Source organism: Neovison vison, chromosome 14, assembly GCF_020171115.1.
Source record: "Neovison vison isolate M4711 chromosome 14, ASM_NN_V1, whole genome shotgun sequence".
In the NCBI taxonomy this organism is placed as follows: domain Eukaryota; kingdom Metazoa; phylum Chordata; class Mammalia; order Carnivora; family Mustelidae; genus Neogale; species Neogale vison.
In genome coordinates, this window is record NC_058104.1 from 39604887 (window position 1) to 39631547 (window position 26661).

Genomic DNA, 26661 nt, shown 5'->3' on the forward strand with positions numbered 1-26661 from the left:
AGGCGGTGATTGGCTATGCTGGAGCGGCCTGTTTGAAAGGCTGAAGGGAAGGGCGCGACTGGTCCGAAGGTGGAGGGCGCTGAGAGGTTAGGAGGCTCTGTTTGACCTGCTTTACCTGAACGGGACCTAAAGAAAGGTTTTGACGGGTTGGAGCTACGCCCTTCTGCTGCTCCACGAGACCTCTTGCGAGCAGATGCGGATGCCCCGGGCTTGTAGGTGAGTAAAAGCCCACGGGCAAACGATTCTGGAGGTGACGGAAGTGAGGGGTGGCCGGTCCCCGCCTGCTGGGGTGCTCAGGGCACGGCTCGCCCCGGCGCCGGCCGGTGTTTGATCGGGCCCAGGCGCCGGCGTCACAGATGTCGCCGTTCACGGTCGCAGAAGCCGAGGAACGGAGCGCCCGGGTCGCTGCTCACCAGCCCCGGAGCCGGATTCAGCGTTACTCTGGCTTCCAGGTTCAGCCTAGCGCTTCGCTAGGTGCTTCCTGGCCCGTCTCCGTCGGGAACTTGTCTAAACTACAGCTCATAAATGCTCATAAAACTGGGAAACGACTCAGATCATCTCTTGATCTGTTTCCAGACTTTTCCATCTAAGCAGTATTTACAGCAGCAGCGAAGGAAAGTTCTCGAGCTGTACCACAAAAGCTCTCCATCCCGCCCGTGAAGCCACTTTGAAGACACAGTATAGCTTTTCAGCTTGTATTCGATTTCGTAATATAACCACATTCCATGGAATGCATAGGCTTGCACGTGTTGAACGCTGTCACACTACGGGGGGAGTGTAAGTTGGTACAAGTACTTTGGAAAACTGGCAGTCACTACTAAAGCTGGATACATGCATACCTGTGACCCAGCAGTTCCTCTCCTCCTGTACGCCCAGCAGAAGTGCATAGGTATCTTTACTGCAAGACGTGCTGAAACGGTCCCAGCAACACGAGCTGCAGTAGCCAAAATCAGGAAACTACCCACAACAGTAGGAAAATGAATAAAAATATTGTGGAATATTCATGGGAATGCTATTCAGAAATGAGCACGCGTGACCTAGAACTACATGCATACTGTGGATGAATCCTGCAGACACGCTGTTGGGCAAAAGAAGCCAGACACAAAATAATATGTAATATGAGATTCCACTTATATAAAATATAAAATCTGGCAAAACTATCCAAGGTATTGCTAATCTAAGTTTTTTGTTTGTAAAGTACTGATAATAGTCGTCGTCTTCTTCTTCTTTTTTAGATTTTATTTATTTATTTGACAGAGAACAAAAGTAGAGGGAACAGCATGCAGAGGGAGAGTGAGAAGCAGGCTCCCCGCTGAGCAGAGAGCCCAATGCGGGGCTCAATCCCAGGACCCTGGGATCATGACCTGAGCCAAAGGCAGACGCTTAACTAACAGAGCCACCCAGGCACCCCAATATTCTGTTTCTTGATCTAGGTGCTGGTTACACAGATGTGTTCTATTTGTGAGAATTGACCTGCACACTTAGGTATGTGTAATTAAAAAAACAATTAAAAAAAACGAAAAGTTGGGGCGCCTGGGTGGCTCAGTAGGTTAAAGCCTCTGCCCTCGGCTCAGGTCATGATCCCAGGGTCCTGGGATCGAGCCCCAAATTGGGCTGTCTGCTCAGCGGGGAGCCTGCCTCCCTCTATCTCTCTGCCTGCCTCTCTGCCTACCTGTGATCTCTATCTGTCAAATAAATAAGTAAAATCTTAAAAAAAAAGTCTCCTCCCTCTAGTCTTCCTTCCCCTTCCTAGAGGCAACCTCCGTTACCAGCTTCTTGTGTCCTTCTGGAGATAATTTAGGTATGTAAAAACATACACTTTTTAAAAACATACACTTTTTTTCTTTTTGTAAGTACCATAATAAACACACTTCACTTTGCTTTCTTTTCTCACTTGATGATACATCTTGTAGATTGTTTAATTTCAGCACATATAGATCGCTTTTTTTAATGGCTGCATACCTAGTGTTCCACTGTATGGATGAAAACAGTTTATTTAGTTCATTTTCCATTGATGAGCTATTAGTTGGTTTCCCGTCTCACTACCATAAAATACATAAGTCACATCCTTAGATATATTTCTTTAGGCACATATATGAGCATGTCTGTACAATAAAATTCTAGAAGCAGAATTGCTGATTCAAAGGGAAGGCTAGTGTTTTAAGCCATTTATTAATTAAGATTTTCTCCCGGGGCGCCTGGGTGGCTCAGTGGGTTAAAGCCTCTGTCTTCTACTCGGGTCATGATCCCAGGGTCCTGGGATCGAATCCTGCATCGGGCTTTCTGCTCAGCAGGGAGCCTGCTTCCCCCTCTCTCTCTGCCTGCCTCTCTGCCTACTTGTGATCTCTGTCAAATAAATAAATAAAATCTTTAAAAAAAAAAAGATTTTCTCCCAGATCCACGACAAGCATTGATGTATCCAGAAGATATATGATATTTATTTTGTATCTTCAAGCTGCTCCATTTTGAGAAGCATGGCTTAAGGTCTTTTATTTATTCAGGTGGCCTGGCAAACCGAGTAATGGACGCCAAAGATGTCCATGTTCTAATACCTGAAACCTGTGAATATGTTATATTGGCAAACAGAATATATGCAGATATGCAGATATATATGCAGATATACAGAATATATGCAGATATGATCAAGCTAAAGGTTTTCAGATCAGAAGACTATCTTGAATTATCCCAGTGGATCTAATGTAATCACAATGATCCTTATAAAAGGGAGACAGGAGGCTCTTCTGGGATTGGAGCTGGTTTGCAGCAACATGGCTAAAATGTACCAAGAAGGTCAGAACTGTCATTAAATACAGGACCCATTATGATGCCTCCCTCAGGAAAATGATGAAGAAAATCGAAATAAAGGGCTCTTGGGTGACTCAGTCGGTTAAGCATCTGCCTTCAATCAGGTCATGGTCCCAGAGTGCCGGGATGGAGCCCCACGTCAGGCTCCCTGCTCCGTAGGAAGTCTGCTTCTCCCTCTCCCTCTGCTCCTCCCTTTCCCTCTGCTCCTTCCCCCACTAGTGCTCTCTCTCTTTTCTCTCTCTCATTTACTCTCTCAAATAAAATCTTTAAAAAAAATCGAAAGAAGCCAGCACTCCCAAGTACACTTTTGCTCCTTCTGTGGCAGACCAAAGATGAAAACATGAGCCATGATCATCTGGCGTTGTGGTTCCTGCATGAAAATGGTAGTTTCTGGACATACAAGCCCACTTCTGTTGTGACAGTGAAGTCTGCCATCAGATGACTGAAGGAACTTTTCTCATTGAGTTAATTTATATAAACAAAAGAAGAGAGGGAGGAGGCAGGAAGATCAAAGCCAAAGAAGATGTGACAACAAAACAGGTGGGGCTGATGGATTCTGGAAAGGGGACACAAACCAAGGGCTTTGGGCAGCCTCTAGAGGCTGGAAAAGGCAAGGAAAGGATTCTCCTCTAGAGATGGCCAAATGCAACCTTGCTAACGCCTTGATTTTGGTCCTGTAATACCTGTTTTCAGACTTTTGACCTCCAGAATTGTAAGATAGTAAGTTTGTGTTATTTTAAAGCACCTGGTTGGTAATTTCTTATAGTAGCAGTTGGAAACTAATCCAGGTAACATGACCAAGGAGCTGTTTCTGAGCTTTGTCAAGCACTGTATTGGGTGGGGGAGCATTCTCCCAGCTCTGAATTCAAGAGCTGAAGATCTGCAAAAAGCATTACTCTAAGAGATTATGCTGAATGAAAGAAGTCGTGGACAGGAGAATACACACTGTAGGACTACTCTGGCGGGATGCGGATGGTTTAACCAGGAAGGGAACTTGTAGGATGATGGTAATGTTCTATATCTTTTTTTTTTTTTTTTTTTTAAATTTTTTTTTTTTTTTTTTTTTTTTTATTTGAGAGAGAGAGACAGTGAGAGAGAGCATGAGCGAGGAGAAGGTCAGAGAGCGAAGCAGACTCCCCATGGAGCTGGGAGCCCGATGTGGGACTCGATCCCGGGACTCCAGGATCACGCCCTGAGCCGAAGGCAGTCGTCCAACCAACTGCGCCACCCAGGCGTCCCATTTTTTTTTTTTAATTTTTTTTTTTTTTTTTTTGGTAATGTTCTATATCTTGATCAAGGTTCTGGGTGTAAGCATTGTCAACAGTCAGCAGATACACACTTGAAATTTATTTGCATTTTATCCTATGGCAGTTTTTTTTTTTTTTAAAGATTTTATTTACTTACTTGAAAGAAAGAGCACGAGAGGACTCAGAGGCAGAGGGAGAAGCAGACTCACTGCTGAGCACAGAGCCTGAACCAGAACTTGATTCCAGGACCCCTGGGATCATGACCTGAGCCAAAGGCAGACGCTTAACCAACTGAGGCACCCGGGCGCCCCCTATGTCAGTTTAACTAAAAAAAAAACATAAAGCAGACACTGAGCTCTAGTTAATGATGTGCATGCGAAAGTGTTCAGGGTAACGTGTACTGACGTTGACAGTTTCTTTGAACTGCATCCAAAAAATAAAGTGGGCTGGAAGAGAGGTGGATAGTTAATGCAATGAAGTAAGTACAGTAAAATGTTAACGCTGGAACATGGTGGTGCTTATGGGGGTAGTCACTGTGAAATACCTTCAGCTTAACATTTGAAAACTTTCAAAATAAAATGGGGAAAAAGAAAAACAAACTGGATATTGTCCAGACAAGGCACGAATAACCATTTTTTAAAACGTACAATTAAGTGGCATTTAGTGCGTTCACAGTATTTGGCAACTGCCACCTGTCTTTCAAGACTTTGTCACCTTTGTGATTTTGATTTGGTTACATTGAATCTGTAGATTTCTTTCGGTATTGTGGCCATCTTAACAATAGTAAGCCTTCTAATTCCATGAACGCACGGTGTCTTTCCGTGTATGTAAGTCTTTAATTTCTTTCAGCAGTATGTTGTAGTTTCTAGTGTGCAAGTCTTTTGCCTCCTTAGTAAAATTTATTCCTAAGTATTTTATTTTGTTTAATGCTACTGTAAATGAAATTACTTTCCTAATTACTCTTCTGGATTGTTCATTGCTGATCTATAGAAATGCAACTGATTTTTGTGTGTTGGTTTTGCATCTTGCCACTTTGCTAAGTTTATTTCTTAGCTCCGCCAGTTCATGTGTGTGGACTCTCTAGGGTTTTTAGATATAAGATCCTGTCATCAATGAAGAGAGATCATTTTACTTCTTCCTTTCCACTTTGGATACCTTCTGTTTCTTTATATTGCCTCACTGCTCTAGCTAGAACTTACGATACAGTATTGAAAAGAGTTGGCTAAAGTTGACATCCTTGGGGCTCCTGGCTGGCTCAGTCGATAGAGAGTATACAACTCTTGATCTTGGAGTCATGGGTTCAAGCCCCACTTTGGGTGAGGAGCTGACTGTAAAAAAATAAATAAAATATTAAAAAAACAAGAACAAAATCTTGGGCATCTTTGTCTTGTTCCTGATTCTAGGGGAAAGTTTTCCATCGTACCCCATTGAGTGTGATGTTAGGTGTGGTTTGTTCATCTGTGGCCTTTATCATGTTGAGGAAGTTTTCTTCTAAATCGAATGTATCAAGAGTTTTTTCCTTTTTTCATGTTTTTGTCATGTTTACTTTTGTCAAATTCTTTTTCTGAGTTGAGATGATCATTTTTTTCCCTTGTCCTATTATTGTGGCATAGTACATTGACTGAATGTTGAAGCCTTTTTGTATTCCAGGAGTATATCCCACTTGGTCATAGTGTACAACCCTTCTAATACGCTGCTTTGGTTTGCTAGTATTTTTTTTTTGAGGATTTTTCTATCAATTTTTGTATGGGATAGTGGTCTATAATTTTCTTATAATATCTTTGTCTAGCTCAGGTATCAGTGTAAGAGTTTTTAAAATATATTCTAGACTCAAACCCCTTTTCAGATATATCTGTGGGAAGGACTTTATCCCATGGTAGACTGTCTTTTAATTCTCTTCAAGATATCTTTTGAAGCACAAGTTTTAATTTTGATGAAATCAGTGGATCTATTTTTATCTTTCATCATTTGTACTTTTTTTTGTCAAAGCTAAGAAACCATTATCTGACCCAAGTCACAAAGACTGACATCTGCCTTTACTGTTAAGAGCTTTATAGTTTTAGCTCTTACATTTAGGTCTATCGTTTGTCCACACTGCGTTAATTTTTTTAAAAAGATTTTATTTATTTGAGAGAGAGAGCACAAGTGGGTGGAGGAGCAGAGGGACAAGCAGACTCCTTGCTGAGTGGGGAGCCTGATGCGGGGCTTGATTCCAGGACCCTGGGATCATGACCTGAGCCGAAAGCAGACACTTAACCAACAGAGCCAGCCAGGTGCCCCAAATTAATTTTTATATATGGTTGAAGGTAGGGATCCAGCTTCATTCTTTTGTATGTGTATATCTAGTCCCAACGCCATTTGTTGAAAAGACCGTTTCACTTTTTGAATTGTCTGGGCAATTTTGTTGAAAATCAGTTGATCGCGGGGGTGCCTGGCTGGCTCAGTTGGCAGAGCATGGGACTCTTGATGTGAGGGTCATGAGTTCAAGCCTCATGCTGGGCATGGAGCCTACTGGAAAAGAAAGAAGCGGGGGCCTGGGTGGCTCAGTCACTCAAGTGTCAGCCTTCTGCTGAGGTCATGATGCCAGGATCCTGGGAGCGGCCCCACATCCAGTTTCCTGTTCAGTGAGAAGTCTGCTTCTCCCTCTCCCACTGCTCCTCCCCCTATGCATGCTGTCTCTGTCTCTAATACAATCTTAAAAGGAAAAAAAAAGAAAGAAAAGAAAGTCACTTGATCATAAATACAAGGGTTTATTTCTGGAAGGACATTTTCTCTCATTTGATGAATTCCTGTCACGTGATCCTTCCGTCCTTCAGCTGCTCAGGAGTGTCCGCTGTGCCCTAAGCGGGAGTACAGTGACGGAAGTGAAAATGTTGTAAGGTCCTTGTGTTTTGCTTGTAGTTTGGAGATTTGTTCATTAGATTTTTTTTTCCTTCAAAAGCTAAGACCTTTTATTTTTATGTTTTTTTAAATGAGCACTTTTGATTTTTTTAAAGATTTTATTTATTTATTTGACAGACAGAGATCACAAGTAGGCAGAGCGGCAGGCAGAGAGAGAGAGAGGAGGAAGCAGGCTCCCTGCCGAGCAGAGAGCCTCATGCGGGACTCGATCCCAGGACCCCAAGATCATGACCTGAGCCGAAGGCAGAGGCTTTAACCCACTGAGCCACCCAGGCACCCCAAAAGCTAACCTTTTAAATCCTTTAGCAAGTCCCTGTGAAAATACTATACTGTGTACAGTAAAAGTGAAAGGTGAGTACCTAGTATCTGATGCTTAACTGACTGAGCCACCCAGGTGCCCCAGTATTTTTCATTTTATTTATTTTATTTTTATTTATTTTATTTATCTTTTTAAAAGATTTTATTTATTTATTTGACAGAGAGAGATCACAAGTAGGCAGAGAGGCAGGCAGAGAGAGAGGAGGAAGCAGGCTACCTGCTGAGCAGAGAGCCCAATGCGGAACTCGATCCCAGGACCCCGAGATCATGACCTGAGCTGAAGGCAGCGGCTTAACCCACGGAGCCACCCAGGCGCCCAGTATTTTTCATTTTAGATTAAAAACAGGCAGGAGGGACGCCTGGGTGGCTCAGTGGGTTAAGCAGCTGCCTTCGGCTCAGGTCATGATCCGAGCGTCCTGGGATCGAGTCCCACATCGGGCTCCTTGCTCGGCAGGGAGCCTGCTTCTCCCTCTGCCTCTGCCTGCCTCTCTGCCTGCCTGTGCTCGCTCTCTCCCCCTCTCTCTCTGATAAATAAATAAAATCTTTAAAAAAAAAAAAAAAGTAAAAACAGGCAGGAGCACCTTGGTGGCTCAATCAGTTAAGTGACCCACTTTTCATTTTTGCTCAAGTTGGGATCTCGGGGTCTTGGGATGGTGAGATCAAGTCCTGCATGGGGCTTACCCTGGGTGTGGAGCCTGCTTGGGATTTTCTCTCTCTCTCCCTCTGCTCCTCCCCCATTTATCACTCTCTCTAAAAAAAAATAAAAAATAAATTCAAAAATAGGCATATTACAGGGGTGCCTGTGTGGCTCAGTGGGTCCCTTCGGCTCAGGTCCTGGGATCTCAGGGTCCTGGGATCGAGCCCTACATCGGGCTCTCTGCTCAGCAGGGAGCTTGCTTCCTCCTCTCTCTCTGCCTGCCTCTCTGCCTACTTGTGATCTCTGTCAAATAAATAAATAAATAAATAGGCATTTACAGAGCTCGCTTCGGCAGCACATATACTAAAATCAGAATCAGGGGCACCTGGGTGGCTCAGTGGGTTAAGCGGCTGCCTTGGGCTCGGGTCATGATCTCAGGGTCATGGGATCGAGTCCCGCATCGGGCTCTCTGCTCAGCGGGGAGCCTGCTTCCTCCTCTCTCTCTCTCTGCCTGCCTCTCTGCCTACTTGTAATCTCTCTTTGTCAAATAAATAAATAAAATCTTTAAAAAAAATAAAATCAGAATCATACAGAGAAGTTTAGCATGGTCGCTGCTCACAGATGACCTGCAAATTCGTGAAGTGTTCCATATTTTGTGCAGTCCCCCCCACCAAATGACCACGCTTTCCGGATGAACTTGGAGGAAATGATAGGAGTCAAAGCACAGCGTGCAACACTGAATGATGAAAATTGTGGCATTTTGCTAGAGAAATACTAAAAGTAAAATAAAAAGAAGCATACAGATAATGAGAAATGTTAGACTTAAATATGTGTTGGAAATTGATGAGTAACTTCCAAAAGAATGTATAACTTTCAAAGAACAAGGGGTGAAAACCTGCATAAAGAAAGAGTACGTAGCAAAAAATCATTAAGTCAATATACAATGACAAATTGAGAAAAATATTTGCAAATTATATTCCAGAGGACTCATTTCTTACTAAAGAACTACAAATGCAGAAGCCAAAGGCTAACAACAGAAATATGCGTAAACAATAGAAACGGCAATTCACATAAAAGAAAATCCAACCTCTTAAAGCATTTGAAAATATGATCACTTGTAACAGGGGAATGCAACAGAGAACTGAATGATGGTATTTTTCAGCTTTTAGATGAGGAAGGATCAAAAAGTTTACTGATGGTGGGGAAAGGTTTGCTGAAGAGGGTTGGCAGGGGGAAAAAGTTTGCTGACACTCCTGTCCCAAAATAGTCCCCTTGTCACTCATCCCCTCATCCTGCACCGAGCACTGCCTAATATGGTTTATCTTTTTCTTTAGCCTGGAATCTCCATGAGGGCAAAGACTATAGTGTCCACTGTTGCATTTCCATCTTCTAGAACATGGCATGGCCTGTGGCCGTTGCCCAGGACACTTGTTGAATGAAGGGATGAACGATGCGCCGTGTTTCAGGAGGCGGAGGCCGCCACCCTGCTGAGGGGAGTGTAAATTCCTACCACCTCCTCGGAAAGCAATGTGGTGATAACTACTGAAATTGATGACAAAGCTCTGGACACAGTGACGGATTGTACAACATTGTGAATGTGCTTCATGCCACTGAACCGCGTAGTACATTTTATATTTTACCACCAAAAAGCCCACAGCCTTGGAGCTGCCACAGCAATGTAAGAGATCAACTTTTTTTACTTCCAAAATTGACTTCTTGAACACCATTTGTAGGAGATTTGTACAAAGTAGCCTGTGAATGGAATATTTTATTTGCAAAACTGACTCCTGGTTTGCAGCCGGCCGGCCCAGGAGTGCAGACTTACCACACGGCCACAGCTACAGGCAAGATGACCCGATCCTGTGGGGACATCTGTTTTCCTGGGTGCTTCTGTCCCTTTCACAGGTATGTTGTCTTTCACTTTCAACTCTGTAGGAGTATTTCCTGGTCTTGCTTCTGATGACCCCTAAACCAGTAACCTATTTATTTTTTAAAAGATTTTATTTATTTATTTGACAGTGAGAGAGGGAGAGGGAGAAGCAGGCTCCCCTCCAAGAAACGAGCCGGATGTGGGGCTCAATCCCAGACCCTGGGACCATGACCCGAGCAGAAGGCAGATGCTTAACTGACTGAACCACCCAGGAACCCCTTCTCTGTGTTTGCTGTTAAGCTTTAATTTGCAGGACAATCATGATACTTTTTTTTTTTTTTAATTTTCCTGGTTTTTTGACCAGTTGCTCTCAGAACCTGGGAAAATGTATACATTTCCCAAGAAATGCTGAGAAGGAATTCCTACGTGTGCACACTAGAAGGAACCACAAGAGGCACCAGGAAGAGGCACTAGAAGAAAATGGAGCATGAAAGGCAAGTTATGAGAGCACTTCAGTAGGAAAACTAAGATAAATAAGATAAAAATTAAATTATTGATTTGCTAACTAAGCCCTGAGTTGTCTTAAAGGACAGTTTCGGTGCTGTAGTTCCTCGGATAGCAGCCAGCTTTGGAGGCAGACCAGGCTTGGAATCCTGGCTCTTAGGTTTACCAGATATGTGATTCTGGACAAGTTATTTAATATTACCAGTGAGCCTCAGTTCCCTCCTCTATTAAAGGGAAATAATACCTACTGTCAGGTGTGCAATTTTAAGATTACCTATTGTTTCATGGATGCTGGCAGAAGACAAGAGATGCCAGTGTCATGGACAAAAGGCCTTATTCATGGTATAAGCCAAGTGAGAATCATGTATGTATTGGCTCTTTTGCCTCCCAAGCCCCACAGGCAACTAGGAGGGGCCCGATGCATGCCGGGCACACAGCGAGTGGCACTGTGGAGGAGGAACAATGAACTTGGGGAACCTGGTGCTTTATGGTAAGTAGTAAGCAAGCTGCTCTTTTTCCCACATAGGGACGCTCCTTCTCCCTCACGGTTGCTTAATGCAAACACAACCCGAAGAAATGGCTGGGGAAGAGTCAACGAGTTGTCAGGGCCTTGTCTTTTTTTCCCCCCATATACTCTAGGTTATAGCTTACTAAAGGGAAAGGATACAGATTAAAATCAGCCAAGGATAAAGGTGCATGGGGCAAAGTCTAGGAGAAACCAGCCACGAGCTTACAAACTTGCAGGTGTCCTTGTCCCGTGGACTTGCCCTTTATTCTCCCAACGACTTGTGACAATATGTGTGAACCGTTGCCCAGCGGAGAAACTCACCCAAACCTTGGCGTCTAGGGTTTTTATTGGGGAGTCAGTTACACAGACATGGAGACTCACACGACTGACCTCAGCTGCTCAGACTCCGTCTCCCAGAGCAAAGACAGGCATTCATCATGAACCACACTGTTAGGATAAACTCATCTGGTCAGACCAGTGCCGCATGACTCGAGGCCTCCGGTGTACAGGAACACCCTCATCAGGCAAAATAGTACAAGGGCTCAGAATTTACCTCCCAGGAAGGCGCCAGGTGCTAGTCCTGAAGACGAGCTTTCTTTGGAACGTGCAGCGTTTGAGCAGCCTGGGCCTGCGAAGCTAGTCCTTTTCTGCACACGCCTGATCTTCATGAGGCCACTGCCTGGTGAACTGCAGTGATGTTTTGGATCTCCAAGAATTAGGACGTGTCTAGATCCAATGTCCAGTAAGCCCTGAAAACTCTAGTTACTTCCCCTCTTCCCGTGCCCCGCCACCCTGGGAAATGGCTGCACGTGCATTCGGAAAAGGCTAGAAGGAACGTATACAGCATGTCTTCGCCAGTATAACGTAGTCCTTCATCAAGGGACTCAACTTTTCCTCATTCAGGAGCCTCTAGGTCTGGAATCCGCTCATCTGACCATTTGTTGAAGGCAAGGCCTTGCATTTTTGGCAAAAACAGCAAGATATGGGGCGGTGCGAGAGACACATGGAAGCACAACTACTTTGTGTGGTTCACATTACATGGGAATGTATGTAAAGTGCTTTACACAGTACCGGGCCCATGGTAAGTGCTCAACACGGCGGCTATAATTCTGTTGCAGGAGGCCAAAGAACACAGTGAATGCAGGCTACTGTTTCAAGAAGTCTAGCCTCAGTCGGTAGACCATGCAATTCTTGCTGTTGGGGCTGTGAGTTCGAGCCCCACGTGGAGCGTAGGGATTACTTAAAAATAAAATCTTAGGGGCGCCTGGGTGGCCCAGAGGGTTAATCCTCTCCCTTCAGCTCGGGTCATGATCTCAGGGTCCTGGGATCAAGCCCCGCATCAGGCTCTCTGCTTGGCGGGGAGCCTGCTTCCCTCTGTCTGTCTGTCTGTCTGTCTACTTTTGATCTCTCTCTGTCAAATAAATAAAATCTTTAAAAAAATAAAATCTTAAAAGACAGATTTTAGACTGGCATGTGTGTGTTCCAGAAAAGAGAGGGGCTCTGAAACCATAAAACTAAGAGGAGAGGAAGACTAACAGACGTAGCAAAGCCCCCGAGAGGGCAGTAGGGGAAATCATGAGCACAGCTGTGTTGGTGAGCGTGGTGCCCAAGTAAAAATACTGGTCAAAGTGGGGAATGCAGTGTTAAGAGCTCCTATCTGAAACCTTAGGTTTCTTAGCGAAAGAGAAGGGATTCACTGGTTAAGGATGTAGGGAAGACTTAAGTCATACTGAAAGCTCACTGAGGTTGGCGATCAGAAAAGGTGTGCAGGCCCCCGTAGGGAGCACTGCAGTTTCCCCCTCTTTGCAGCTCGTGGGTGAGGAATCAATATTGGGAGGGGGGATAGTTCATTCTTTGGGCTGCAAGTAACAGAAACTCAAACTACCTGAAGCAGAAGGGGAATGAATTAGAAGGATACTGGGATCTCCCACTGAAAACAGGGCCAGGATCACAGCTGGTCAGGAATGGATGCTGGGAATGAAGTGCCTTAGGGAACCTAGGAAATGGTCACTCATCTTAGCCCTCCACTGACCGCACACACCCTGGAACTTGGACTTCCAAGCCTTATGAGTCACAGTCCAGGCCCAGAGAAAAGTTACAAAATTCCTAGGTAGGGTTGGGTCAGGTAAGAGTAGAACAGCCATCTCGAACACAGAGCCGAGCAGACGTTCAAATAGCTCTCTGTTAGGACAGGGCAGGTCTCCCTCGAGTAAAAATTTTTACCCAGTCAAGGACCTAGACTTACAGTTTATAAACAGGGATCCCACAAGGAACATCATTTATCGACATTTTAATGAGACCCAATCTGGTATGACCCCTGTCTTGGGGCAGCTCATCCATTCATCCAAGGAGAAACAGACAAATAGTGACAATGCATCTTGCTAAATACCAGAACAGAGGTCACTACAAACGCTGCGTCCCCCCGCTGCTCTCCCACTTTAGGGCTGAGATGAGGAGAGCTGAAGGAACAAGCAACAGGGGTAGGAACATGACTCACTCCAGCTGTTGAAATAGGAGAGAAGTCACGTTTGGAAATCCCAATTTGGTGCAGCTACCCAAGGCAAAGTGGTAGGCCTTGTTCATTTAATGCGGTAAAGCTTTATTGAGCATCTACTCAGGCAGGTGCCAGGGAGGCATATCAAAGATTAAGACACGTTGCTGCTGCTGCTTTGGGGAGCTTCTGTGAGGAAGGCAGGCATAAACACAACTCGATGGCTGTAGACTCCTCCGGCCCTGTATTCAAGTGCTTGGCTTTCTGCCCTCCTTGAATGGCCTCACCTCACTTTATGAAAAATGTTGACTGAGGACTCACGGAAGGTTCTGTGCTGATGTCTCCTTATTCGGTTGAGAATCAGGGAGGAGTGAGACCCAGTTCTCAAGGACTTTCTAGCCAATGGCTGCCTGAAACTAATCCAAATCCCCTGGATGAAGTGCAGGCTGGTCCAGTTTTACCTCTTGCTGCTAGACCATAGCTCCCCTGCTTCTCCTTAAAATCAGTCTTCTCCCAAAACTCACTCTGTCTATGTCCCAGACCCAACTTCAATTTTCCAAACACAGGGGGCAGAAGACTTAGCTTCACAGTATGTGGTTTTTAAAAAAAAAAAAAAAAAAAAAGCTTAGGTATTTATGTCTCCGTAACCCAATGAAGCCCTGCTCCGATGTCACCACCCCCAAATTCAGTGCAATCTAGAGCTGTTAAAATAAGTAGAGAGGTGTGCTCTGTACACTGCGGTGCTGGCTTATTTTTGGATGACCCTTTAAAAGGGACACTGAAAAACTAACACCTGTTTGGAGAGAGATCACGTGTGGGAACTGAAACCCTGTCTTTAAGGAACAATCGACCAAATCATGCTGTTTAACCTGAAAACGTGGGCAAAGCCGTTGTGGTTATCTGAAATGCTGTCATGTAGATGAAGTATTACATACTCTGGTCTAGGCTTCTAGGGAAGGAGAAGGTGGTACCTAACCGCCTTCTAAAGATCAGAGCTATCCCCAAACGAAATGACCTGCCTTGTGAGGTAGTGAGCTCCCTATCAAGGGAGGTTTTAAAGCAAGTAAAAAAAAAAAAAAAAAAAAAGGAAACCACTTGGCAGGAGTGTTGAAGGAAAGGGACTAAACCAGGTTTGTTTAAACCTGGTATGGAGGAAGGGGCAAAGGAGGGCAAGATACTGCCCCCCACCAACTGTATGCACGAACTAGAAAAGCAAACAGCCCCTAAAATGGATGGCAGAACTTTTAGCCCTGATATCCACACACACAAATTCTTCTGGGATAGGGTAGCCTGGAAAACCACCACGTGACGTCACCTCTCCTAACGGGACTGTTCTAGACACACCCGGTAAGGCAGCCGGTGTGGCGAGACAGACTCCAGTTCGGGGCGCCGTAGCAGGAGGCCTGGGTGTTCCTCCCGCCTCTGCCTTGTGTGACCCGGGGCTGCCCCTTCCCTTCCCTGAGCCCCTCCAGGAAATGAAATGAAAATCTCCGGTCCTTCCCGTACTAACGGGCGCTGCCCTTCTGCGCGGCCCCCGCTGCAGCAGCCCTGGGGCCGCCGGTCGGGGCCCTGGGGCCGCACTTGTGGACGGCCAGAGACCACCTCTGGCGGAAGCAGCGGCCGCACTGCAGGCAGGGGAAGGGCTTCTCCCCCGTGTGCAGGAGCTGGTGCTGGGCCAGGTGGCTCCACTGGGCGAAGCGCTTGGGGCACAGGTCGCAGGCGTACGGCCGCTCGCCCGAGTGCACGCGCCGGTGGCTGGCCAGCAGGGACGGGTAGGCGAAGCGGCGGCCGCAGTCCTCGCAGGCGTGCAGCTTCTCCGCCGTGTGCGTGCTGCGGTGGATGGCCAGGGAGCCGCTCCGCCGGAAGGCGCGCCCGCAGTCCGGGCACGGGTAGGGCTTCTCGCCCGTGTGCAGGAGCTGGTGCTGCAGCAGCGTGCTGCGCTGGGAGAAGCGCGCCTCGCAGTGCTCACACGCGTACGGCCGCTCGCCCGAGTGCACGCGCCGGTGGCTGACCAGGCGGGAGGACGAGGAGAAGCGCCGCTCGCAGTCCGGGCACGGGTAGGGCTTCTCGCCCGTGTGGATGCGCTGGTGGATGACGAGCGCCGTGCGCTGCCGGAAGCGGCGGCCGCACTCCAGGCAGGTGTAGGGCTTCTCGCCCGTGTGCGTGCGCTGGTGGATGGCCAGCAGCGAGGGGTAGGCGAAGCGCCGGCCGCAGCTGGGGCACTGGTGCGGCTTCTCGCCGGTGTGCGCGGTCCGGTGGTTGGCCAGGGACCGGCTCCTCCGGAAGCAGCGGCCGCAGTCCGGGCAGTGGTAGGGCTTCTCGCCCGTGTGGATGACCTGGTGCTGCGACAGGTTCTTGCGCTGGGAGAAGCGCTTGCCGCACTGGTCACAAACGTAGGGACACTCACCGGAGTGTGCCCGCCGGTGGCTGACTAGCAGGGAGGGGTAGGAGAAGCGGCGCCCGCAGTCCGGGCAAGGGTAAGGCTTTTTCAGATTCTGGGCACACTTGTGGCTCTCCAGGGCCTGCCGGTCAGGGAAGGTGCAACCACAGTCCGGGCAGATGGGGCCCCCAGAGGTCTGCCTGGGGAGGAGTCGGGGTTTGCTGGGCCGCCGGCCTCGCTTGCCCTTTCGGGGGGCCTCCTTAGGTGGGAACACTTCCTTCTCTCCGTTCTTCCTTCTGGTTCTGGTTTCTACGGACACACAGGGAGACATTAATTTAACAAATACGGGGCCCCTGCCCTTGCCTATGGCAGTGTTCTAGGTTAGAAGGCGAAGACACTCAACCTGTCTTCAGGGAGTGTTAGTGCCACAGACATCCCACCGTGGCACAACCACTACAGAAACGGGCAGGACATTCCAGGAGTCCCCAGCTCCATCTGCAGAAGTCGGGACGTGTTTCTTGCAGGTGCTGCAGGCTTGAGAAATTAAGTTTTTGAAGCTGTAAGTGTAAGGCAGGAAGTGGGAACACGAGGTACGGGCTGGCAGGGACTAGGTCAGAAGGCCCTCTAAGCCAGTGGTTCTCAAATTTTATGATCAGAATCATTTGGATGGCTCATTGAAACAATTTTGGGTTCAGCAGGTCTGGGATGGAGCCCAAGAATTTGTATCTGATTCTTTTCTGGGTGATGCTGAGTACTACATCCTCAGAACCACTGCCATTCAGGACCGTGAACTCTATTTTATGCAATGGTTCTCAAACTTAAACATGCATGCCAATCTGCTGGGGCTGTTAAAGGAGAAATACAAAGTCCTAGACATCCATCGGAGTAAATCAATAGTTCTGGGTCCAGGAATCTCTATTTTTTTAAAAAGGATTTTATTCATTTATTTGACAGAAAGAGAGAGCACAAGCAGAGGGAGCTGCAGGCAAAGAGAAAGGGAGAAGCAGGCTCCCACCGAGCAGAAACCCTGATGTGGGACTCGATCCCAGGATCGTGACCTGAGCCAAAGGCCGATGCTTAACCGACTGAGCCACCCAGGCGCTCCTAGGAATCTGTATTTTATTTATTTATTTATTTTTATTTATTTTTTTTTTTACCGAGTTCCCCAAGTGACTCAGAGATAACTGACAGCCATTTGACAACCTACCATGGAAAAACGGAAAGGTTTTTAGTAAGGAAGTATCATTTTAGTAAGGAAGTATCACTTAGTAAGGAACTATCTTGGAAAGAGAGCCCTGATCTCGGAGAATCTAGCGCGGAAATGTCAGTCCAGATGCTCACATCCAGCCCCACGGGTGGATCCGGGGCCCTTCTCCCTGACTGACATTAAGGAGAGCCTTGCTTGATCCCCAGGAGAGAGTAGATTCCTGCACTGATTAGGAGTCACCCCGCCAAAAGGGCAGAAAAGAGGGCTCTGCACTCCCAGACCGCTGTTCCCCGTGAGATCCCTTCAACCCACATCCAGAAACTCAGGGAGGTTCTTGTGTCTCAGAGCACAGTGCCGAGCAGACTGGGTTCAGGGACCCTGAGGAGGAGACCAGAGGGCAGCTAACGGATTCGTTCACGCAATAGAGAACTGCGGACCCTCGTGTGCAAACTGACCTGTAAACCCCCCTACGGTGGGACCCGCCCAGCACCATCAGAGAGACAAGGCCCTGAAGCTGGGAAAACCATCAGCGGCATGGGGACCCCTGGCCGCTAATTCTAGACAAGTTGAGAGGCTGCAGGCCCTGCACGGGCCTTTTTCACTCACTTCTTTGGACTGTTAACCCCCTCGGGCACTCCTGCGGATCCAAGGCAGCCGGTTCCCAGTCATCGGTATTCCGTTCCAACCAGGAGATGAGGGCTGGTTTGGGACCGGAGCACCCTGGGGAAGGAGAACAGTCAGACGTCCAGCTCCTGGGTGAGGCCGGTACAGATCCACCCGCTGTCCTCTCCTGCCAAGCCCCGGTCCTCCCCCGCGACACAGCCTGGTCCCGAGCCAGACCCCTGGACACTCCGAACTCCCCGCCGTCGGCCCTCGCCCCCGCCCCCACCCACCGCCCGACCCTCCGGGCCCCGCGGAAGCGAACTGGGCCGGGCCTCACCGAGCGCGCCCAGGTGGCCGTAGGTCTCCCGCATCACGTCCCGGTACAGGGCCCTCTGCGCGGGCCGCAGACAGCCCCACTCGTCCGGGGAGAAGTACACGGCCACGTCCGCGAACTTCACCGCCCTCGGCCTCCTTCCCCTCCTCCGGCCGCGAACGGGCTCTCCTGGTCCCCGCGCGGAGAGCGGAGCCGAAGGCGGCGCCATTGGACCGCAGGAGCCGGCGCCACGGCCTTCCCCGGCCCGGACCCCCGGCGGACCCCGGGACTGGGGCGCCCCGCTGCACCGGGGCTGAGCGTGCCTGGGGAGGCCCGAGGGGATCGGAGTCGGCCGCCCTGCGGGGCTGACGGAAACCTTTTGCTGTTATTCAGGCAACGCCTGCCCGAACTTGGGGGACAGGCACCGGAAGATGCCTTCGGGGAAGATGGCGGCGCCGCTACCGCACCGCCTCAGCCTGGAACACGGGCGGCTTCCAGCTATCGATTTTATTGACCGGAGCGCCATGCCGGCTTCCTAACCTCTTTGCCCTCAAGTGTGATGGCGCTGCGATTGGGCTTCACGCCCTTTTTCCCCCATTCCGCGCGCTCATTGGGCGGCGGCCGAAGATCGAGCGTTCTGATTGGCTGCTGGCGAAAGCGGCCTGTTTGAACGAAGCCAACGGAAGCGTAAGGGCAGGAAGCCGACCTTCCGCGCCGGGTGCCTGCGGCCAGATCCGAGGCGGGCGGCGGCGAGCTGGCCCCGCGTCAGTGACAGGCCCCGGTTCTCTGGCGGGCGCTGCCCCGCCGAGGGACGGAATGATTTGAGTGACGGAGCCACTCCGGCCAACCCGGGGCTGAGATGACCCCCGGTGACTTTCTGAGAATTGGACGATTTCCTCGGTGCCCTTGTGGGAGGGAAACGAACGTTGGCGTTTCCCGCGCGCAGGCACCTTCCCCTGTTACACGTTAAGTCTTTTTTTTTTCTTTTTTCTTTTGCTGCCATTGTGTTAAGTGATGGTCATCCTCCGGTTCTACTGATAAGGAAAATCGCAGAGGGATCCTGTTAGTCAAGAGAAGGAACAAGATTTAAACCCGGGACTGACCCGGCCTTTATCCAAACCGCTGAACTCGGCTCCCTTCCCCCTGCTCTCCGAGGGCGCGGGTCGACTCAACAGTCCGAGCTCCTGGCCTCTTCTCAGTTCAATCTTCTGCACATCTCCCCATACTTTGTTTACATGACATCTGTCCGATGTACAAAGTGTAGCTCTGGGCAGTTTAAGGCATGCACCATGCTCTGGAGTTTCTAGTTACTGAGGCCTATGCATTTACAACTAATAGCAGGGCTGCAAGCATGGACGTGAAAGGCGGAAGAAAAGTGCTGATGGAACCGGTCGGCCCCGGCTCCATCAGCCCCTGGCTCCTGTGTAAGCGTGCAGGGTTCTACCAGCTCAGGGTCATCTCCCAGCAATATGCCATTTACTACGTACTTCAGCTGGTGACACACATATCTTTCCAACCCATTAAATTTTTTTTCAAAGCACCACTATGGGCAAAACATTACACCATGGAGAGCCTGGGGGGCTCAGTCGGCTGGACATCCGCCTTCTGCTTCAGTCGTGATCTCAGGGTCCCAGGATCTCAGGGTCCTGGGATCAAGCTGGACATTGGGCTCCCTGCTCAGCGGAGAGTCTGCTCCAACACCCCCCCCTCCTCCCTGCTTGCTCTGTTCTTGCTCTCTCAAAAAACAAAAACAAAACAAAACAAAAAACACTATCCCAAAGCCTGCAAGGAAGGAGTAAAGACAACATGTCAGGAATTCACAGGATAACAGGTCGTTAGAGATTCCAAGGAAGATTGACTTTGAACAGAGGAAGTAGGAAACACACACACACACACAACTGCAGTAAACATGGAGTTCTACTCTATCCCAAGCATAGTGATGGTTTACTGAACACACTACTGGGGGAGGAGGTGGAATGTCAAGCTTGTCAGAATGAGTAAGATAGAGTCCCCTCTGAATAACTTTCCAGAGTGATACATCAGGTGGAAAATGAGTTTGGTCTATGAATGGGTAGGGTTTGGGGAGGGCAGTGGTGCTCAATGTACATCTGTTGAATAAACAGCTGAATTCCATGGCCATAAAGATCTCTGGTACAAAGCCAGGAATTCAGGAAAGTTCTGACTGTGGCGGGAATGAGGACACTCTGTGCAGCACAAAATACTGTTAGGGTAAAACTGAAGGATCGATCCGATAGGTTGGCACCAGATATTGGACGGCTTCACCCTGCACACTGGGGAGCTCCAAATCAGTCCAGAGGAGTGATTTATCCTCCGATAATGTTTTCGGAAAATTACTCTGGTAGTTTGTTTGCAGGGCAAACCGACAGCTTTGTGCCTAAGCTTTCTGCCTATACATAATTCAGTTTGGAGAAATAAGATGGTAAACTTAGGCTGCTAAGAGAATACAAAGGCCAATAGAGGGCAAACCATTTAATTTGGAAGAAAGTGACTAAACAGAAGACTGGAAACAAATCTGTGGACATTTTGCCTGAACGGTAATGATGTGCTGTCAATGCTGACATTGAACAGGAAGGATGATTGACTATTTTTTTTAAAGATTGTATTTATTTATTTGACAGAGAGAAATCACAAGTAGACAGAGAGGCAGGCAGAGAGAAAGAGAGGGAAGCAGGCTCCCTGCTGAGCCGAGAGCCTGATGCGGGACTCGATCCCAGGACTCTGAGATCATGACCTGAGCTGAAGGCAGCGGCTTAACCCACTGAGCCACCCAGGCGCCCCAGATGATTGACTATTAAGATGAAAAGGTGCTGAGCCCTCTTCCCACATGCAGGAAAGGGGAGAGCAGGCTGGGGTGAGGTGCAGCCTAGCCCTTTAGCCCTGGCTGGAAAGGCCCCATTTGGCCCTGGGCTGGAAAGTCCTGGCTTGCCATCATCTTGGTGGGAGCTCCTAAGGTAGGACCTAGGAATCAGGCAGAGTTGGAGGCTCTTAACTACAGGGAAACATTCTGGAGAGAGAAGCACTCAGGACTTAATATGAGAGCAGAGGTTCTTGCTCCTTTTCTGTATAAAATCCTGGACCCATCTTGGGCATAGGGACAAGCAGGGCTCCTCTTGAAGGCTGCCCACTGTAGAGAAGGATGGAGAAGATCTAGGGAATCTACACACCAAGAGGCCACATAAAGACCAAAGATACATTGTTTTGGAAAAAGGTAAATGGTGTTGAGGGCCAACTAAGTACCAGCTGCCACCTCATAGGCACATGGATATAGATGATCTCAAATGAAACTCATCTTCCAGGGGCAACTGGCTGGCTCAGTTGGAGGAAGAGAAGATGCTTGATCTCAGCGTGATGAGTTCAAGCCCCATGTTAGGTGTAAATAAAAACTTAAAGAAAAAAGAAACACACCTTTCAGAGTCCTTATGAGGACAGTTATCAGACAGTTGAGAAGCTTATCCAAAACCTGTTATTAAAGGCAGGGATGAGATCCAAACCTAGAATGTCCTCTGCATCCCGCTGGCAGATTAAACTGGTGCAAGGCTTTGAGGTTAATTTCTCCTTTGTTCATCCTCAATTAGAGGAAAGTAACTGGCAGTGCACCCTTCAGTTATAGCACACATGGACTTCACCTTCTGCACTAACTGGAACCCAACCTTTGCCTCAAATGTCACCGAAGCATAAACCCAGACTCCAGCAAGCCATGTTAGTCCTGGGAGAAAGTAATGCCATGAATAATGAAGGAAACTTATATTCTCTCTTGTTTTTTAAGATTTTATTTGTATGAGGGGCAACTAGGTGGCTGAGTTGGTTAAGTGACTGCCTTCAGCTCAGGTCGTGTTCCCAGGGTCCTGGGACTGAGCCCCACATCTAGCTCCTTGTTCAGCAGGGAGCCTACTTCTCCGTCTCCCTGCTACTCCACCTGCTTGTGCTCTCTGTGTCAAATAAATAAATAAAAATTCTTTTAAAAAGATTTTATTTATATGAGAGAGAGAAAGCACGGGGGGGGGTGGAGAAGCAGACTCCCCACTGAGCAGGGAGCCCGGCACGGAGACCAGATCAAGACCAGACCAAGATCAGGATCTGAGTGGAAGGCAGGTGTTTAACCAACTGAGCCACCCAGGCACCCCAAACCTGACCTTTTCTTAGCAGATTCTCGTAGTCCAGTTCTGGCCTGTGTATCTCTGGGTGAGAACTCACTGGAACTCTATATTCTGTTCTCTGAAGGACGTAAAGGCACTGCAGACCTTTTCACTTTGTACATCAACCCCACCACCACCTTTTCCCCTCTCTCTTCTGCCTCTTCTCACTCTGTGTGGCTACCACTTGATCAAAAGGAATATCTTCCATCATAAGCTTCTTCACAGCACCCACACTTCTGGAATTTAGCTAATAGTGGGCATGAACTGAGGGCTCCTGATCTCCAAGGGCCGAGGCTAGGGCACAAGTCTCCCACCCCTTGGTCTATCCACGTTGGTTTGTTTGTTTGTGTTTGTTTAGAGACAGCGAGCGAGCACATGGCAGCGTGTGTTGAGAGACAGAGGAAGAGAGAATCTAAGGCAGGTTCCACTCCCAGTGCGAGGCTGGATCTCGCAATACTGAGATCACGACCTGAGCCAAGATCAAGGGTCAGTCAGGTAACTGAGTGAGCCACCCGGATGCCCCTTGACTTCTCCATGTTTCCCCAATGGATTCACTGGCGGGCTTGCAGGGTTAACTTCCTCTTGGATCTTTTCCCAATGCTCAGGGCTGAGAAGGGGCCTCTCATCAGAGTGGAGGTACCCGTGGCTCAGCAAGAGGGAGGAGAAGACGGCCACACTCTGGGCAGGGGTAGTTTCCCCAGTGTGAGTGCGTGTCTGTGAACGGCCAAGGGCGCCTGCGGCTGAAGCACCACCTACAGCCGCAGCACCGGTAGGGCCTCTCCCCCGTGGAGAAGCTGGGGCCCGAGCCAGGGCTTCCGTGAGCACAGTGAGCCCCACACTCCAGACAATGACGGCGGCGCCTCCTCCCGAGCGGGCGCAGGTGGGGGGCCAGGAGGGCGGGGCGTGCGAGGACACCCCCCCCCCCAGTCTGCTCCTGCGTCGGGCCTGGCTCCGAGCAAGCGGCAGCCGCAGTCAGGGCACAGGTGTGCCGTGTGTGGAGCAGCTATGCGAGGCCACGTGCACCCTCTGGGAAAAGTGGACACTGCACAACCCCCCCCTTAACATACACACACGCGCACACACACGGGACAGTCTTGATGGTGGATCCACCGGCGTCTAACAGTGAGGGGACCGGAAAGAGCTGCCACGGCCCAGACGTGTACAAAACTTCTTCCTTATGGAGGTGGCCAGCGCCCTACTTTTTCAAAAACAGCAGCCACACCTGGGGGGGCGGTGCGGGAAGGGGCAGCGGGAGACTGTCTCGCCTGGGCGGAGGAGCTGACGGTGGAGCGGCTCCTTGCACCACGAACGCAGCCTCCGTCCGGTCACAGCAGTATGCCCAGCACAGAAGGCCCGCGGGGGGCTGGCTAGGAGGAGGAGTACAGCCCAGACTGGGAGGCCCTTCTCACCTAGGCTGCACTCAGTTACTTCACCCCCATTGCTTTCTGCACAGAAAAGAGAATCGGAACTAAAGAGTGTGGGGTGCGCTGACCCAGCCCAGACTCACCCCGGCTCAACCAGGACAGAAGGATCTAAGGGTGAAGGCTTCACCCGGCCATGATCCACCAGCCTCTGGCAGTTTCCTATTTTCAGAAAGAGAACCGTCCCTTCTCACCGCAGGCCTCCAGAAGCCTAGAGCGCTCTTAAAAAGAAGGGCTGGACTTTTTTCAGACGGAAGCTGGCACCTCTCCCTAGTTAAAGACCTTACAAATGGACATTTCCGTGGAAATATTTCTTTAAAAAAAAAAAAAAAAAGCCAAACAAACCACACCTCAGTTCCTGTGGCGCACAATGAAAGGTGGCAAGTCTTTAAATTCTGTAGAGGGTCCAGGTAGCCTCCTACGGCAGGGTATACCCTGAGAACAGGGGCAGCCCAACAAACCGAAGCAGCCCCTTCCAAGTCCCGTCAGAAATACACCATGCCTATTTTTAAATTAATTAAAATGAAAAAGCTCACTTCCTGGGGCGCAAGTGCTAAATGGCCACACGTGGCTAATGGCTTCTGTGTTCGACCTCACAGACAGAACATTCCCTTAACTGAGTAAAGCTCTATTGAAAGCAATAATCAAAGTACTCAGAGGAAAGAAGGCAAAAGACCTCAAACCCCAACTGCCAGTCGGGGCTACCCTTGAATGCAAGGACGCACCCAGGTCTGCGAAAAAGAACTTTAGAAGGTTCATCGGATTCTTAGGAATTGGGGTCTTAAAGAGAAGGGCGCAGTGTAGGTGTGGCTGCGGGAAGAAAGAGCCTGCCCTGGGCCGGCTTCCAAGAGAGGCTGCCCTCTGGCTCGGCCCCACTTTCCGCACCTCGCCCAGACCCTCGGTGCCTCGCCGCCGCCTCCGGACGTTGGCCCTCCGGGCTCCCAGCCTCCTCCTTCCATTTCCAGGAGACAAAGGAGGGCTTGGGGCCTGCGAATCCTAAGGAGATGAGGCCAAGAACACGGCGTGGTGCGAGGATGGAACCGAGACAAGGCGTTTTCTGGGCAGGGGTGAGTACAGCCTCCCAAACCTGAGCGAAGACCCTCCCCAGCAACACACACACAAGCGCATCTGGACCGACACCGAATGGCACCCCTTTTCGTTAAAATGCGGAGTAGGGGACGCTTCGATTACTCCCATTTGGCCTGGGCCGGCCTCATCTCATCCTACCCGAGGGCCCAGGACTCAGCACCGGGGGTTCGAAGCCCTTCGCCCGCAAGGATAATGGCTCCGCCGGGCTTCACGCCCTTCTCCCTCCCCTGCACGGTTATTGGGTGACGCGGGGCAGGAAGCCCGGGAGCCGCGTTCTGATTGGGTCTCGGCGAATCACTCGGTTGGAGGGAAGCCGGCCGCAGCCCGCGAGCCCGCCTTCTTCCGGGAGCCCCAGCCAATCCCGGAGCTCAGCGGCCGAGCACCTGCTCCGTGCCCGGCGCGGTGCTGGGCAGCGAGTGCGAAGCGACGGCAGCGCAGCCCGGCTGCCCCGGCGCCCGCTGTACCGCTCGTCCTCCCGGGCGGGCTCGGCCCCAGTCTCGCCAGAGCCCCGTCTGCGCCGCTGTTGGGGGCGCTGGCGCCTTTGCACTCAGACTTGAACGACGCTGCAGCTTGCATTGAACGCGCCTGTGTTGAGCTCAGCTCTAGGAGCTGGGTCCAGAGCAGGGCGCTCAACAAAGCGTCCTCGGCCATGGAGGTTCCATAATGCCCTTCACAGTCTTCCAGATTCTCCGGTCTCCGCTGGGTCCCCGAGCGCCTGCAGGTCTCCGTGTCTGATCACGATTAAACGTGGCCTCTCCAAACAAAACGCCGGGGGCTGGAAAGAGGTCGCATTAAGGTGGCTGCTCTCGGTGATGCTTACAACCTCTTGAGGTAGACACACAAATATACAAAGGTCTGGGTGCCTCCAGGGCTGGAAAAGCCCCAGTCCGGAGGTAATAAAGACATCATAATGCACGGAGACTTCAGGCCTAGCTTAGTATGACATATCAGCATCGGAAGGCAGACCAGTCGATCTCTTGCTTATTTCACCTCAGGTGACACCCCTTTTCCAACATTTTGGTAAACCTGTGAAGATTCAAACGGGATCTACCATGACAAAGCCACAGTGTTAGCACGGACACACACCAGGGAATTATAAGACCGCCTCTGGACAGAGCTGAGGAAAACAAAGACGGGAGAAGACAGGCATTGTGAATCAATTTGGAAAAAGCAAGCAAGCAAGCGAAAAGGCCAACAGCTCCTCACTGACTGAAACCTGGAGAAAGAGCTAGAGAAATTACATTAAAAACAGTTGTTCAGGGACACCTGGGTGGCTCAGTCAGTTAAGTGTCCGCCTTCAGCTTAGGTCATGATCCCAGGGTCCTGGGATCGAGTCCCACATCGGGCTCTCTGCTCAGCAGGGAGCCTGCTTCCTCCTCTCTTTCTACTGCCTCTCTGCCGACTTGGGATCTCTGTCTGTCAAATAAAATCTTTTAAAAATTAAAAAAAAAAAAAAACAGTTGTTTAAAGGCGCCTGTGTGGCTCTGTCTGACTCCTGGTTTCAGCTCAGGTCTTGATCCCAGGGTGGTGGGACTGAGTCCCATGTGGGGCTCCCTCTAGGGAGTCTGCTTCTCACCCTCTGCCCCTCACCCTGCTCCTGCACATGCTCTGGCGCTCTCCCTCTAAAATGAATAAATAAATCTTTTTAAAAAGCATTTGTTTAGGGGCACCTGGGTGGCTCAGTCATTAAGCGTCTGCCTTTGGCTCAGGTCATGATCCCAGGGTCCTGGGTTCAGCTCTGAATCAGGCTGCCTGCTCGGCGGGAGGCCTGCTTCTCCTTCTCCCATTTCCTCTGCTTGTGTTCCCTCTGTGTGTGTGTTTCTCTCTGTCAAATGAATAAAATCTTTTAAAAAAATAAAGCAGTTGATGGGGCGCCTGGGTGGCTCAGTGGGTTAAGCCACTGCCTTCGGCTCAGGTCATGATCTCAGGGTCCTGGGATCGAGTCCCGCATCGGGCTCTCGGCTCAGCAGGGAGCCTGCTTCCCTCTCTCTCTCTCTGCCTGCCTCTCCGTCTACTTGTGATTTCTCTCTGTCAAATAAATAAATAAAATCTTTAAAAAAGAATAAAGCAGTTGTTTAAAACAGGGATGATTAGATAAACCTGTTCAATATTCAAAAAGGTATGCTGTTCTCCAAACCATTGGGAGGCCTACTATGAAAGAAAGAAAGAAGAAAGAGGGCAGGACAGAGGAAGGAAGGAAAGAAAAGAAG

The 26661-nt window shown here is 49.5% G+C and overlaps 1 protein-coding gene, 1 long non-coding RNA gene and 1 other non-coding gene across 3 annotated transcripts; 2 read left to right on the forward strand and 1 right to left on the reverse strand.

The window, feature by feature from the left end:
- Positions 1–51: 51 nt before the first annotated feature.
- On the forward strand, positions 52–10271 carry LOC122895639. Its single transcript, XR_006382245.1, has 3 exons — positions 52–216; positions 9243–9813; positions 10143–10271. It is a non-coding gene; the product is annotated as an uncharacterized LOC122895639 (long non-coding RNA).
- Positions 8460–8564, forward strand: LOC122896224. Its single transcript, XR_006382385.1, has one exon. It is a non-coding gene; the product is annotated as a U6 spliceosomal RNA (small nuclear RNA).
- Positions 10272–13065: 2794 nt separating the features above from the next.
- ZNF689 (zinc finger protein 689) lies at positions 13066–18325 on the reverse strand. The gene is made up of 3 exons (XM_044233170.1): positions 17809–18325; positions 17475–17588; positions 13066–15970 (listed from the first exon to the last, which is right to left on the reverse strand). Exons 1-3 carry the CDS (start codon positions 18011–18013, stop codon positions 14787–14789), a joined length of 1503 nt encoding a protein of 500 aa, XP_044089105.1. The 5' UTR covers positions 18014–18325; the 3' UTR covers positions 13066–14786.
- Positions 18326–26661: the final 8336 nt, after the last annotated feature.

Coding starts and splice junctions, on each gene's coding strand:
- ZNF689 (XM_044233170.1), bottom strand. CDS start 18,013: ATGGCGCCGCCTTCGGCTCCGCTCTCCGCGCGGGGACCAGGAGAGCCC. Junction 17,589..17,808: donor CGGCCACCTGGGCGCGCTCG/GTGAGGCCCGGC, acceptor CTCCTTCCCCAG/GGTGCTCCGGTCCCAAACCA. Junction 15,971..17,474: donor GGGGTTAACAGTCCAAAGAA/GTGAGTGAAAAA, acceptor GTGTGTCCGTAG/AAACCAGAACCAGAAGGAAG.